The sequence below is a fragment of the Ursus maritimus genome, unplaced genomic scaffold (assembly GCF_017311325.1).
Source record: "Ursus maritimus isolate PB19 unplaced genomic scaffold, ASM1731132v1 scaffold_19, whole genome shotgun sequence".
Lineage (NCBI taxonomy): Eukaryota > Metazoa > Chordata > Mammalia > Carnivora > Ursidae > Ursus > Ursus maritimus.
In genome coordinates, this window is record NW_024424341.1 from 52889571 (window position 1) to 52904535 (window position 14965).

A 14965-nucleotide genomic window follows, 5' to 3' on the forward strand; every position below is an offset into this window, starting at 1 on the left:
TGTAAATGGTAATCATCATGATAGCTGCTACTTAATGAGTGGCCATTACCTGGAAGGTGCTAAACCCTGCCCTCAATCAGATCATGCTACAGTAACAAGCAAGTCTCTACTCTCAGTGGTTTAAAGCAACAGCGTTGTATTAGTCGACTAATGGTGCAGTAATGCTGTGTAACAAAGGATCCCCACACCGAGCCATTACCGCAAGCATTCTTCTTTCTGAGGGTTTGTGGGTGGCTGGCTCTTCATTCGCTGCTTTGGCTCCAGTCTGGGAGGAGGATTCAAGTTCTGGGATCAGGAGCTCCCCGGCTAATGTTCTTACAGCAGATCGCGGGAGCCCAGAGCCCAAGTGCATTAAATGCTCCTGCTGAGGTCAGGTGTGCGAACATTCCACTGAGTCAAGTAAATCATATGGTCAAAGCCAACATCATCTGAGCAAGGAAGTGTAGTCGCCTTCCAGTGGGAGGGAGAAGAGGGGTGTTTGCTGAACAAGTCTCCCTTAGTCCCCCAGTATTTGATTCTTCCTTCACCCTACGTGTCTAGCACTGTTCATGGGTGCTCTGCTCATCAGAATTGCAGAGCAGGCCACTCGAACATTGCTGTGTACAGCAAAGTGCAGGGAAGTCTCACGTGGGTGATTAAATGCTGTGACCCAGAGGTGACTTGACATAACTCATGGGATGGAGCCAGTCGCATGGACCACCAAACCCCACGGGGTTGGGGGGGTGGCTAGGAAGTGCAGACCTGCTCCATGACATTGACCATGGACGTGTTTCGTAAACAGCACACGAATGGCTGCCAGGGCCTCCGAGCAGAGAGTTCTCATTTTATCTTCACAACAACTCCCTGTGATAGGCACTGTTATTCTCAGCCCTGTTTTCAGAAGAACCTGAGGCTCAGAGGCGGGATGTGACATTGGAGTTCACACTACTACAAAGTGGCAGAGCTTAGGATTTTAATCATTGCATCACGTGGAGGGGGAAAAGGACCACAGCTCAGAGAGAGGAAATAAGCGTATTATCCATTATCTTTGGCTGTATCTTTCTGTAACCACACCAAAACTTAGTCACTTAGAACGATCAGTCACCTTTTATTCAGCTCAGGATTCTGCCAGTCCGCAGTCTGGTCTGGGATCAGCTGGGTGGCTCTTCTGCTGCGTTCAGCTAGTCAGTGAGGCAGCTTTTTAGAAGGTTGGCTGGCTGTAGCTTGGGGTGTCAAGACTGACTGGGCCACATGCCTCTATTCACCCAGCAGGTTAGCCTGGACTTCTTGGCGTGGCGGGGGGGGGGGGGGGGTTCCAAGGGCACCGAGAGAGGAAGCCCTAATACGTGAGCATTTTTCAAGTGTCTACTTGTATGGTGTTTGCTGTTGTTTCTGTGGCCAGGCAAATCACATGGCCACGTCTAGCGTCAGGAGAAGGGATTCTCCAAGAGCACAGCTACAGAGAGGCATTAAGGGGCCAAGCTGCTACCAGAGCGGGGATGCTTTACTGTCACAAGCCCCTGAGGTCTAAATGTCACTTTTCCACTTGCATTTCCGCGCCTCCCCCCTCCCTGCCACCCACTCCCGGAGTCTCTGGATTCCAGCTCAAGGGGTTCTTCACCATCTAGCCCGCCTCTCCCGAGACCCAGGAGTCCCCACCCTTGGTCTCTTCCTCCTTCAGACCCAGCACTATCCCCAGCCCCTTCCTTCCCCAGACTTAAGCAAAATCCCAAGCATCTCCCTTCCCCTTTAAACCCCCAAAGAAGAGACACATAGAGGGATTTCTACTCGTTTTTATTCACTCCTTCAAAAAGCACCGCAGGCCAACCATACCCTTGATTAGCCCTCCCAGGTTCCCCACCCCAATGGATACAAGTCTCTTCATCATTTTCCAGAAATGTATGAAACTCAGCTACGGTGATGAGATTGTCTCTTCCGCTTCTGCCAACAGCAGGGCCAAGACAGCATCCATGTCCTTGAATTCTTGCCTTCGAGGGTCTTCCAGCCTGGAAGTATGATGACAACATACCCTGAGGGCAGCCAGCAATCAGTTCTCAAGGGAGTCTTAGTCCTTTTGCTTGGATGCTCCCAGCGACGGATGCCTCACTAGCAATGTGATGCCTCCCATCAAAAGTCATCATTTAAAAGACAACCCCCCCAAATTAGTCACGACACCCAAAAGTGTTGATACACACTGACAGAAACACAATCAGCACCCCCCAACAGAGACACAAACAGAACTGGGTCTTGCTTTCTCAGATATGACCTCTGGCACAATCCCCATTGGCATGAGGGCAGAGGGAATTTGGAGCAGGGGGGCACGGGGCAGAGTTGTCAGGCACAACCAAATCAGAGATGGTGTGAAAGTGGCCGAAAGAGAGGAGGGCACTCTGTGAGCAAAGGCATGGGCGGGAGATAGAGGTGCCCAGACTAGAGTTGTCTGGGTGCCGCCGGGGGCCCAGGGCATAGGCAACAAGACTTATGGTTGAGCTCCCTAGGGGCCAGGCTCCTCTGGAGGGCTGCACTGTGATCTGACATGTGTGCGTGCGTGTGTGTGAGAGAGAGAATATGCATGTACATATGTACATACATACACTATTCTTCAGTTGCCCCATGAGGTAGATGCCATTTGCTGAGCGACTTGCCTAATGCCCCAATGTCAGGAGGACTGTCTGACCCTAGAGCTCCGCCAATAGGATTTCCTGTGATAACGGAAATGTTCTAGGTCTGTTTTGTCCAACGCTCAAGCCATACATCACAGGTGGCTACTGAGCCCTTGAAACGTGGTTAATGTTAACTGGGAAATGGGAGTTTTAAACTTTATTCACTTTTAATTAAAAACGGATACACACCTCAGTTATTGGGAAACTGGTCAATTTAATCGGGACAACTTGGGTAGAGGAATCAATTTCTCTGCCGATGAATTTTCCGGAAAGTTAAACAGAGGTCCTTCTGATGAAAACGTATCATCTGAATGAGATGTAAGCTAAGTGTAAAATATCTCATTCTTTTCTGGACTGATTACATGTTGAAATAATATTTTGGATATAATGGCTTAAGTAAAACGTAACTAGTTTCACCGTTTCCTTTTCCCTTTTAAATGTGGCTGCTGGGACATTTCAAGGTACAGGTGCGGCTCATATTCCGTTTCTGTCGGCCTGCACTGCTAGGTGCCTCGCCTGTTTCCCCACGGCTGGCATGCCGGACTGAGAGGCAGACAGTATTGTATGGGATATTACAGATAAGGGCAAATACCTTTCCTGAAGCCCAAGAGGCCTTTGAGGACAACGCCTGAAGACATTCAGTATCGAACTAAATGCTTTTTCCCACCTCGGCTATCTCAAACTCTGATGGGACAAATTGTGCCAGTGGTCGGGGTTCAAGCTGGACACGGGGGTACCATCTGGCGGCTATCTGCCTCTCAGATGGGTCACCCTTGACTCCCGCTGTCCAAGAAAATAGGATCTTGGGAGTGTTTACGGTTCTCGTCCAGCCCTTTCATTTAGCAGATGGGAAAATAAGGCACTGGTCCAAGTCACCGAGAACGCCAGTGGCAAAGCCTTGCTTGCTTCCCAGACCCCCTGACCTCCAACAGGAGCTTCTCTCCCATCAGATGCTTGTTTCTCCCCACCTTGCTCATTTCCCGTCTTGTGGCAAGAGGCCGATTATCTAAGTTCCAGTCTGCCACTGACTCACGAATTCAATATTTACTAAGCACCTACTGTGTGTCACGTACTCTTCTAGGTGCTGGGGGTACAGCAGAGAACAAGACAGGTAAGAGGATCATCGCTATTAAATAGGTAAATAAATAAATAAGGTAACTGTTTACAATAATAATTGCTACAAGGAAAACACTGACGGGCCGAGATGAATAATGGGGACGTGCGAGCTACTTCAGTTACACTGGTCAGGGGACAGTGTAAGTCCTCTCTGAGAGGACATGAGAGCTGAGACCTAGTTGACAAGGAGGAACCAGTCATGGGAAGATCTGGGGGCAGAGCATTCCAGGCAGAAAGAACAGCAAATGCAAAGGTCCTGGGGTAGGATCCAAGGTGGCCCTCGCCTCCCCAGGCATCAGAAGGAAGATCAGGCTGGTTGGGGGGGGGGGCGGGTGGAGTGGCAGCAGGGAATGAGAATAGTCAGGGGCCAGACCATGCAGGACCTTGCTGGGTGCTGTTTGGCCTAGAGCCTGCCCTCCCTGGGCTTTGCTCTCCCCATCTCTCATAAAAGAGATTCTACTTAATGGCCTTTTGGGGCCCCCCTTTCTGTTTCTTGACACTGAAGAATTCTGTCATCTGTGGCGTCTTTTCTCCCTATAGTTGGCAGCCTAGAACATTCCAGGCACTGTGGTTTCTGCCTTTGCTTCACTCACGGAATGCTCCCACGGTCTGGAGCACTCCTGAGCTGTTCTTTGGGTCTCTTGCCCTCTGCAGCACGGTGTATACACCAGAACGCAGAGCCTCTTGGCGACACCTGAGGTAGCCAACACAGAAACGTCTGGATTAGTGCAGCATGACAGCTGCTTTTCCAGAAAAGGCAGGAGTATAAAATACCAAGGCCAGAAAGGGTTAGGCTTAATGACAGAAGAAATCAAGACCAAAAAGAGATAGAAACCACTAAGGGAGCGAGGGACAAAGGAACAGACTCACCAAGATCCCCTGAATCACTCAGCACCTGTAAAATGGGGGCAGTTACATCCCTTCCCAAACTCAGAGAGAGAGAGGCAAGTGCCAGGGTCCAAATCCATAAGGAATTTGTGGGAGATACCTCTGAGGTATGGGTTTCTGCCCTCCCACACCCAGAAGGCCTCATTCCCGGTCTCTGGTTACCCCCAGGGCCCACCATGCCCAGACCTCTTGCCTCCTCCCCTCAATTTTTGTGGGACCATCCTCCCTACAATAGCTGGGGAAGGAATCTAGGTCACCAGGCCCCCGGAGCAGCGAATATTAGACATCTCTCTACTCCCCAAGGGGGACCAAAGCTTCTCCAGCTATTCTGCACAGCCCCCCGCCCCGTTCCCTCCTGTAGATGGAGACCTCCCACCACCCAGGAATTAGAAACCAAGGTCCACCCCAATGAAGATTCAGTTACTGCCTCTTGAGGAACTGGAAGGCTGGATGCAGGCCCACTCCCTCTGGGAAGCCTAGATCCTACATCCCTGCGTGGCTCAGCAGTTCCAAGGATTCCAGCTCCCTGGGGTACCCAGGCTCCTTCCTCCCTACTGGACTCTCTAGGACGATGGGGATGCCCCTCATCAGGAATCAGTGCTTTCACTTCTTCTCCCCCCTCCCAGGGCTAGAGGACCAATGGATCCAGTTTCTACTCCGCTGGAGATTAGGCTATAACCCCTTCTAGGAGTCCAACTCCTCAGCTTCCTTCAGCACTGTCTGGTGTCCTGCTCTGTGGTCCCCAGGGAAATCAGTTCTCTCCCCAACTCCGTTCCCCCTCAGGACCCAGGAATCCGGGGGACTACAAGTCACACATCCCAATCAGTGGTTCTAGACCCCTCCTCCCCTTCAAGCACCCAGGATTCTGAGTGGTGGCCCCCAGCTCCGTTACCTCAGAGGCCCAGACATCCCATGCCAGATTCTGGCCTCCCAACCCCCCTCCCTCTAACCGGGACTTGGAGTCCTCAGCCCCTGGAGGAGCCAAGCAGCAGGGACGCTGAGCACCCCGGAAGCCCCGACCCTCATCCCACCCCTCACTGCGCGGGCCCACGGGGTGCCAGCACCGCCTCCGCATCGGCCTGCATCTCGTCGAGGGCCTGCAGCAGGACACCATGCGCCGCGCGGTAACCCAGGCCGCCGGTGGCCGCCGCCCCGCCCGCCGGCCACAGGAAGGAAAGGGCGCCCAGCGCCGCGCCCCCTGCGGTGCCCTCGCCCGCCCACGCGCCCAGCCTCGCCTCCACCTCGGCGCGCGTCACCGGGCCCGGGAAGCGCGTCCGCTCCGCCAGCTCCCCTGGAGCCAAGCCTAGCGCGCGCTCGCGTCGAGCCAGCGCCGCAGGTTCGAGCCCCAGAGCCCGCCGCCACTCCGCCAGCTGGCCCCGCAGAAGCGCCACGTCGCACGCCCAGCCTAGCCCCGGCACGGGTGCCGCCGCCGCCGCCAGGCTAGCCAGCAGAGCCGGCCGCCACGCCCCGGCCCGCAGGGCCGCAGCCTTCATTCGGGCCCCATGGGGAGACGCGGGTGGCAGCGCCAGCAGCAGCGCCCCCGCCTGGGCGGGCGGGAGTGCGCGCCGCAGCCACTCGCAGAGCCCGGGGAGGCCGCCAGGCCGCAGGGGGAACACGGGCGGCGGTGCCTCCTCCAGCACCTCCCACGTCTCATCCTCTGGGCTCAGTGCGGCCGCACGCTCTGAGTCCCCACTGCCCGATTTTTTCCCGCCGCCGCCAACACGCGGCAAACTCTCACTGCCTGCTTTCTCTGAACCTTCCCCGCTGCCTGCTTTCTCGGACTCTTCCCCTCTACCTTTCTGCAATCCAGTGCCACGTTTCTCCCTTCCCTCACTGCGTGCATTCTTCAACCCCTCTGTGCCTGCGTTCTCTAAGCTCTCGGAGCTGGGCTTCTCTGACTTTTCCTCTTCCTCCAGGCACTCTGGATCCTCGCCCTTGCCGTCTGTTCGCACGCAGACCAGCGGCGCATCTGGCAGCACGAAGGGCCGAACCTGAGCCCAGTCCTTCTCAGTGGGGGCCCCCGGGGTGACGAGGATGAGGGCGTCGTAGTGGGTCGGATGGGGGGTGGCAGCAGTGCCCGCGGAGCCCAGAGGCACGTTCCAGAGCACCACGTTGGGACGCTCTGGGGCCGGGTAGGGCGTGGGCCCCGCGGACGTGAAAACAGGCTCGTCATCTGGGTCACTGGGATCCAACCCGAGCAGCAAGTTCAGCACAAGGCTCACATCAGCCTTGCCGGCCACGGCCAGGTCCAGCCGCGCGCTGCCCAGCCGCTCCAGGCCAGCGCGAACCCACGACAGCGCCGCCTCCAGGCCACCGGTCTCAAAGGCCTCACGCACAGCCTCCAGCTCCGCCGCACCCAGCACCTCGAAGCCATCCTGAGCGGGTGGAAGGAGCCTGAGGGGACAGAAGAGGGAGGGTAAAGGGCAGAAGAGGGTTTCAACGCTAGAGGACTGTGCTATGCGGACAAGATTAGGCTAGGGTGATAAGGGTGGAATTTTCTGAATGATCCCTCAAAGAAGAGGGAGCAGGAAAGGGAGGGGCCAGACGAATGGTACAGCCTATAGACACTAGGGCTTTAAAACAGGGACGGGGCAGGTTCGTTGAGGTCAGGTTTCCAGCAAAGCCTAAAAGGGGGAACCTGCTAAATCTCTGGGATTCAGTCTTTGGGGGATGGGGCTTTCTAAGGGACCTGCAGGGTTAAGAAAGGCCATGCAAAATTCACCGAAGGTCGCGCTCAGCAAAGACAGGCTTGCAACTGGATTGTGGACTAAAGGAAAGCCGAGCACCTACCGACTGGAGCAAGGTCACCCGGGGCGATCTTTGCTGAGACTAGGCGTAAAGAGGGGAATAAGGACCAACGAGGCGACAAGCCTCACCTACGAGTGCTTACCAAGGAAGGAAATGTGGCTAAGGGAAAAAGATGCACGCTGAGCCCCATTCGACTTCTATGAAACAGGTGGCCAGGGGTTGGGAGAAAAATGAGCATAGAAACGAGACGGGATTAGAGAAAGGAAGTGGGGGAGTGGACCCAGAAATAAGGCTCACTGAGGGTGTGGCTTTACAAGGACTGGCGTAGCTGGAGAACAAAGCTGATGATGGGGAGGGTGAGGAGGGCTCACAAGTGTGAATCCTAGGGTAAAATCTTCGGCAGCATCACAAGTTTGTGTGCTGAGTGAGCCCTCCTTCAAACTTTTGCCAGGGGGTAATTTTGGCCTTTAGATCCTGGCCTCTCCTAAAATTCTCACTGGGGCGGGGCTTGTGACCTCAGAACGCTGGTAGGAGGCTGAACCTGGAGGACAGGTCCGAACCTATAGCTGACCCTTGGCTGGGGAGGGACCTAGAAGTGGGGAAAGGGTCCAGCATTGAGCTTGGGCTTGGGGTGGAGCCTCGCTGACTCAAAACCTGTGCTGAGGGGTGGGACCTGGACAAGAGAACAGGGACCCCAGCAGCTACCCTGTTAAGGCCTGCCCCAAGCTTGCTGGGGGTGGGGTCTCACGGATCTCAAAGAACTTTTTCTGCGAAGTCTAAAGGACCAGGCCTTCAACCCACCCCAACTCCTCTCTCACCTTTGCAGCACCTCCGCTTGGCTCCGCAGCGTCGCCCGCAGGCGCTCCAATTCCTTGCAGCCATCTCTGCTGCCGCAGTCGGCCGGCAGCACGAAGAGAGCGGCGGCCCCCAGCCCTGCGCTGTTCAGTAGGGCCTCTGTCTGATCCCGGGCCTGGGCTTCATTTTCCAAATTTCCAGGACGGAGGTTCCGCACAGCCAGCAGCGGGGTCCCTCGGGCCAGGGCGGCCCGCGCTGCCTCTCCCAGCGCTGGGGCCAAGGGTTCCCCGTTCCCCTCGGGGCCGGGCAGCACCAATACCAGCACATTGGCCTCCGCGGCCCAGGGCCCGGGCTCTGCGGGTGGACAGCTCAGCTCGCCCAGGAAGAGGCCAGGGCCCGCAGCTCGCAGGCTGGGGATCCCGGAGTCCGGCCGTCCCTCGGGAATCTCTATCGTCTCCACATTCCCGTCGCACAGCGCTGCGATCAGCGCGGACTTGCCACAGCCCGGAGGCCCCAGGAACAAGGCGGTCACGTCACCCCGTGGCGGTGGCATACCTGGAAAGCAAGGGGATGGGACAAACCCGGGTCAGGGAGTGCTCAGGCTTTTTCTTTCCTAGTCATCCCCTCTGGTCTCAGACTTCAGTCCTTCACCCTGTCCCCTTCCCTTCTTTGACGTCACTCCCAGGGAAAAATCTGGCACTCACGCCCTATTCCCCAGGGATGCGGGCATCTTGTCCGCCCTCTTTCTGGATACATTTTTCTCTGTTTCAAAATCTCAGAAATCCGGCCTCCAGCCCCCTCCTCCCTCAGGGACATCGATGTTTTTATCCCCCACACCTCCTTGCCAAATCACTAACCGAGCAAACCGCCGGCACAACCGGAGAGCGCAGTTGGCGGCGACTGATCAGCCGCTGAGAAGCCCCGCCCCTCGGGTCGGGCGGACGGAGGCCGAAGAGGTTAGAGGGCCGGGATTTGGGGACGTCGGAACACGTTCCGGGGGGCTCTAACCTGACGTCAGTCTTTTAAGGAGGGGGTGTGTCTAGGAAGCTTGACCTCGGGGCTACAGCCCTTCAGAGCGCCTGCGCAGAGCAATCAAGGCGCGCCCGCTCCCCAGCTCCCGCTGCCGCAGGGCACGGAACAATGAGGGAGTCGAAGCGCCTGCGCGCCTGGAGCGCCTAGCCACAGTTGCGCAAGCAGCTGAGGTCTGTAAGGCACGGGTGGCACGCAACGTCATCATAACGCACCCCAGTGCAGAGAAGGACCCCTCCCGTTACTCTGAGGACCCGGTTGGCGCGACCGCATCGCTGCCGGATGGCATCCCGGGCCTGGGCTTCGAGAAGCTCATCAGGCGAAAGGGCGTGGAAGCCGCTGGGGCCTTGAGACTCGGCGGGCCCTACCCTGCTTCCCTCCGGGTGGCGGCGCTGTGACGAGCGGCTGACAGGCGCAACGAAAGGCAGCCCTCTGCTGTCTGGAGAAAAGCGGAGGCCTGGGCTACCCGCCTCGGGAGGAGGGAACCGAGGGCAGTGCTGGGGGCAGCGGGCCAGCGAGGCTGAAGGCGCGCGTGGGAGGCGGGGGCCCTGGGTGGAACGAGGGTTCCAGGATGTCAGAGAAAGATGCCTCCCGGGAAGAGGCGGGCTAAAGCCTGGATACCACCACGGGCCTCAAGACACGTGGGAGACGGGGGTGAGGCTGGTGTCAAGGCTCCAGGGTTCCATGCCCCGAGTTCAGGGAGGTAGTTTGATGTAGGAGGCCATAGGTCTCATGCAGGTGAGAAGGCCCTCAGGGGTGTCACAAACCTAGGGAGTCGAATCTTTTGGGAGTGGCGAAGCTTCCCTAGGAAAGAACTCCATCAGGTTAGGGGTCAAGAGGATGGCATCTTACGGGGCAAGGAGAGCCTGTCAGAGGTCACGGGATTAGCGGACCCTTTAATGCTGTCGATAGATGAGCGATTTCACTTGATTTACTATTCTGTCATGCGTGCTCCTCTCTTGACCAGAGGGATCCCGGTCACTATGGAGGACCCGCATCCTGAAGAGACCATGGAGCAGCAGGATTCGTCCAAGGAGAGGAGTCCCCGCAGTCCAGGAGGCGACATCTGTGAGTGCTGCTGGCCAGAGGAGGGTGGGCTGCTGGAGCTGACGCTAGCAAGAAGGATTTCTATAGCATTTCAGTGTCCCAGGTCCTATGCTGGGAAGGGGCTGTGATAAATGGCTTCTAAGCTGCCCTCCCAGGAACTAACACTCTCTACCCTTACCCTTATTCTGCTCGGATGTACCCACCCCACTCTGTCCGTGTAAGTTCGAGTGGGGTGCAGTTCAGAGGGATAGAGTGGCATGAAGAGAGGCCTGGGGTGGGAGATGTGGCTGGGAAAGGTTGGACACTGTGAGAGGAGCCCCAAGGTTCCAGTCCCACCTCTGCCCCAGACTTCCGGTGTGACCAGGGCTTGGGTTTCCCTGTCTGTCAAAAGAGGTTGCCACTACTCGGGTGACCTGGCTGTAATGGGGATTAGTGGCAGAGAAGGGGAAGGTCTGATGTTAACAAAGGTAGCCAGTTGGACATATCCTGATAGCAACAGCTTCTGCTGAATGCTTAGAGAGTTAGGGGTGCTTTCTAGTACGAGTTTAACCTTCGTTATCTCAGTCCTCCTGACAGACCCTATGAAATCCCTCGGATAAGGGAACTGAGGCAAAGAGGGGTTATCTGTGACCGTGAGAGCTCTAGTGTCAAGGCCCTCCAGCCAAAGACCACCAGGAACACACCTACAGCTGAACAAGCTGGGTTTATTGCTCTTCCGCATTGAGGAAGCATGCACGCCCTGGGGTGCTGGGGGGCATCTCAGTGTTAGAAAGGATTTATCTTAGGTGGTTTGGGGAGGAGTTCAAGGAGGGGTTTTGCTCTGAATTAGATGCCGCAGGTAAGCAGGGCAAAAGATTGGTTGGTCAAATCTTATCTAGGAGGGAGGTACAAAGGCTCAAGCTGTGACCGATAAAGCAGCAGCAGCCACTCCGAGCAGCCAGGATAGCAGGGTGTTTGGTCTTTTTGCGGCTTGGACAACGTTCGTGTTTTGTGTGTGTTCAGATGCTATTCTGGCATGGTCTTGACTTGATTTATCTCAGTCACAGCAGGGCCTTGTCTGACAAGGTTCTGTGACTGCTTATGTTCAACAGGAGAACACCAAGGCCTAGCTGGGAGTGCCAGGCCAGCCTCCGGCTGTCAAGCTGCTTCTGTCTTTCTCAATACTAATAATTGCAAACCACTGTGTAGCACTGTTCTAAGCACTTTCTATGAATTAATTCATTTACTCCTTCCACCAACCCAGTGAGGTAGTTGTAACCGTACTGATCAGTTATAACCGTACTGATATGGTTATGACCCCATTTTTCAGATGAGGAAACTGTTGTACGTGCCTAGGAAGTGGTAGATCTGGGATTCAGTGCCGGGCAGTCTGGCTTCAGAGGCTGTGCTCCAATCACGTGGCTCTGTTGGAAAGTCAGATTCCCTGGGTTCCAGGCCTGACTCCACCATTTCATTTCCCGGCCTCATGACTGTAGGCAAGTTGCCTAGCCTTTCTGAGCCTCAGCCTGCTCATCCATAAAACAGGTCCAGTAACATAGTAAGCCTGGCACATAGTAAGCACTGAATGTGAATTGTTGGCATGACTCTGGGGCTTGGGAGAGGTCCTGGTGACTCTTGCTGGCTTCCCCCCGACCTCTCCCCACGTCCCTCAGGCCACCTGGGGGCCCCGCAGTGCACCCGCTGCCTCATCACCTTCGCCGATTCCAAGTTCCAGGAGCGTCACATGAAGCGGGAGCACCCAGCGGATTTCGTGGCCCAGAAGCTGCAGGGGGCCCTCTTCATCTGCTTCACCTGCGCCCGCTCCTTCCCCTCCTCCAAGGCCTTGATCGCTCATCAGCGCACCCATGGTCCAGGCGCCAGGCCCTCCACGCCAGTGGCACCCCCTGCTGCCCAGCCTACATTCCCCTGCCCTGACTGTGGCAAGACCTTTGGGCAGGCTGCTTCTCTGAGGCGCCACCGCCAGGCGCATGAGACCCGCACCTCTCCGGGCCCCTTTGCCTGCACGGAGTGTGGTCAGGACTTTGCCCAGGAAGCCGGGCTGCATCAACACTACATCCGGCATGCTCGGGGGGAGCTCTGAGTAAGGGTTAAGCCCTCCCTAGGACAGTGGGTGGGGGTGGGTTCTTTGGCTGCTAGAACCCACCTCTGATACGGGATGGGGGCCTTGGAAGGATTTGCTTCCCTCCCTGGACAGGCAAAGGACTCCGGATAAATAGGACCCAGCAGACGCTCATCTACAGTTTCAGTCTTTGGAGGACGCAAAGGCCTTCAGGGATATAGTGAAACTAGTGAGATCTTTTGTTGGGAAAAAAAAAAAAGAGAGAGCAAGCAAAAGGGAAAACTGTTATTTGTATCTCCCTCATTCCCAATTAAATAGTTTGAAATCACAACTAGCTGCAGATTGTGTAATCACCTTTAATTCTTCCCAGGTGGATGCCATGAGCTGTAGGAGCAAATCCCCCTGGATGTGTGCCTGAATGGGGGCAGGGAAGGTGAGGTGTTGCAGGGCTATAATGTCACTGGAAGGGTCCCAGACCTGGAGCAACTTGGGCCTTTGGGGATGGGATAGCAAAGTTGGGGGCCATATTCTGAGTCATGTGGGGGTTGCAGTTAAAGTCGTTGTCTTCTCCCACCCTGTCAGTCTTTCCCACTCACGGAGGGGCTATGGTATTGGATGGGTTTGGGTCCCCCCCCCCAGTAATCTATTGTCCACTTAAATAATTTTATGTACCATTCCGGTCATGGAATATTTTCTATGTGTGTAGGTGAGATGACATGAATAAAATAACAAATAGTATCTAAAAACAGAAAAGATCTACATTAAAATGTCTAAACAAGGAACTCTGGCTTTTGAGCAGGAATTCCCAGAAAATATAAGAAGGGCACAGGGAGGGGACGCCTGGGTGGCTCAGTTGGTTAAGGGTCTGACTCTTGATTCTGGCTCAGGTCATGATCTCAGGGTCGTGAGATCCAGCCCAATTTCAGGCTCTGTGCTGAGACTGGCGCCTGTTTAAGATTCTCAATCTCCCTCTCCCCCTGCCCCACCCGCCTCCGTGCATGCGCGTGCTCTCTCTCTTTCAAAATAAATAAAATAAAAAGAAGGGCACAGGGAGGGGGAAGCTCAGGTCAGAGCTGGCCTGGCCCTGCAGGGAATCTGGTTTGAAATCAAACAGAGATACCTTCTGTTTCCTGTTGTATTTGGCCAACATTCCGAGAGCTCCCATTAAGATCCTATTTTCAGCTCTTGAAAAGCCTAACCCTGGGCCGAGTCCCACCGGGCCAGTGCTGAGTGTGGTCAGGGCTTTGGATTACCTGCCCTGCCCCCTTAGAGACAATGGTTGATGCCCTGCATACAATAATCATAGACTCCATCTGAACCAAGGGGTGTTTTTAAAGCCCATAGCTGAGATAGATATGGTAGAGACTGATAGCAGTCTCCCACTTTTTAGCTAGGTACATGGTGTCTACAAACATTCCCATTTCCCAGGGTCCCTTGCAGCTAGGTGTGGCCCTGTGACCGAGTTCTGGCTAAATTCTGGGTAGAGGTCTCAAGCTTCAGAGAGAGACATGCCTTTTCCTCTCCCTGCCTGCCTGGAGCGTGGACGTGGTTACGCAGCCATCTCGGACCATGAGAACAATGTATGGACTGGCAGAGCAGCAAGAGCGCAGAAGCCTGGGTCCCTTGACCATGGGTCCCTGGGACCACGATGACTTCATGGAGCGGAGTCATCATACCAGCCCTAGAATATCTACTTCCGTACTATCATGTAAGAGAGAAATAAGCCTTTATCTTGCTTAAATCACCCTTACTTTGGGTCTCTGTCACATGCAGCATCATTTAAAGCCTGTCTGCAGCGCAGAACTGCAGATCTGAGTAGTCGCAACAGAGACCGTACGGCCCACCAAGCCTAAAATAGGCAAGGGCCATCTGGCCCTTTACAGTAAAAGTTTGCCGACCTCGTCTGATTGGTAGACAGACAACCTACTCTGAGCCTGGCAGCCGGGATTCCCACCCTGGGAAATGCTACCTCCAGTGGGGGCCCGTGCGTCCACGTGTTTGTTTGTGTGGCATTTGGGCAGGGCTGGCTAGCCCGGATCTCTTTGTGGGGGTGACTTACGGGGAAATTGGTTTGGAGTCGGTTGGCCATCACTTTTTCCTAAAATACCGACTTCACCAAAGCCAAATATTTCCTCTGCACCTGGCGATAGCTCAGAAGTTTCCAACCCAGATGTTTTACACCTCCCCCACAGCGGTTCCCTCCAACCCAAAGCTAAGGCTCGAATCACACATGCTCCCCTGAGATAGACAGCAGCCTGCCTGTGTTCTTCCTGTTCTCTCCACTCTCCAGATGTCATACAGATTCCCAAGACTTTAAATAGCATCACTGGTGACTTCCAAATCCTTATCTTCAGCTCAAACCCCAGACTTCTCCCCATGAGAAAGTCACTTGGATGATGAATAGGAGTCTCAAAAACTTGGGGGCGCCTGGGAGGCGCAGCGGTTAAGCGTCTGCCTTCGGCTCAGGGTGTGATCCCGGCGTTATGGGATCGAGCCCCACATCAGGCTCCTCCGCTGGGAGCCTGCTTCTTCCTCTCCCAGTCCCCCTGCTTGTGGAAGTTCCCTCTCTCGCTGGCTGTGTCTGTCAAATAAATAAAATCTTAAAAAAAAAAAAAAAGGGTCAACGTGACTCCTGCAGCCC

The 14965-nt window shown here is 55.3% G+C and overlaps 2 protein-coding genes across 7 annotated transcripts; one reads left to right on the forward strand and one right to left on the reverse strand.

Annotated features, from left to right (window-relative positions):
• Positions 1-5680: 5680 nt before the first annotated feature.
• IRGQ (immunity related GTPase Q) lies at positions 5681-9320 on the reverse strand. Of its 2 annotated transcripts, none has more exons than XM_040634098.1 (3): positions 9198-9320; positions 8213-8744; positions 5681-7040 (listed from the first exon to the last, which is right to left on the reverse strand). In XM_040634098.1, exons 2-3 carry the CDS (start codon positions 8740-8742, stop codon positions 5681-5683), a joined length of 1890 nt encoding a protein of 629 aa, XP_040490032.1. In that variant the 5' UTR covers positions 8743-8744; positions 9198-9320. The 2 variants fall into 2 exon arrangements, with proteins under 2 accessions (XP_040490032.1, XP_008682636.2); XM_008684414.2 differs by having other exon boundaries at positions 9047-9213.
• Positions 9321-9570: 250 nt separating this feature from the next.
• On the forward strand, positions 9571-13070 carry ZNF576 (zinc finger protein 576). Of its 5 annotated transcripts, none has more exons than XM_040634099.1 (3): positions 9571-9872; positions 10186-10286; positions 11974-12655. In XM_040634099.1, the coding sequence occupies exons 1-3, from the start codon at positions 9803-9805 to the stop codon at positions 12343-12345; spliced, it is 543 nt and encodes a 180-aa protein (XP_040490033.1). In that variant the 5' UTR covers positions 9571-9802; the 3' UTR covers positions 12346-12655. The 5 variants fall into 5 exon arrangements, with proteins under 5 accessions (XP_040490033.1, XP_008682640.1, XP_008682637.1 ...); XM_008684418.2 differs by having other exon boundaries at positions 9573-9709; positions 11918-12655; XM_008684415.2 differs by adding an exon at positions 12695-13070 and having other exon boundaries at positions 9650-10286; positions 11918-12345.
• The last annotated feature ends 1895 nt before the right edge of the window (positions 13071-14965 follow it).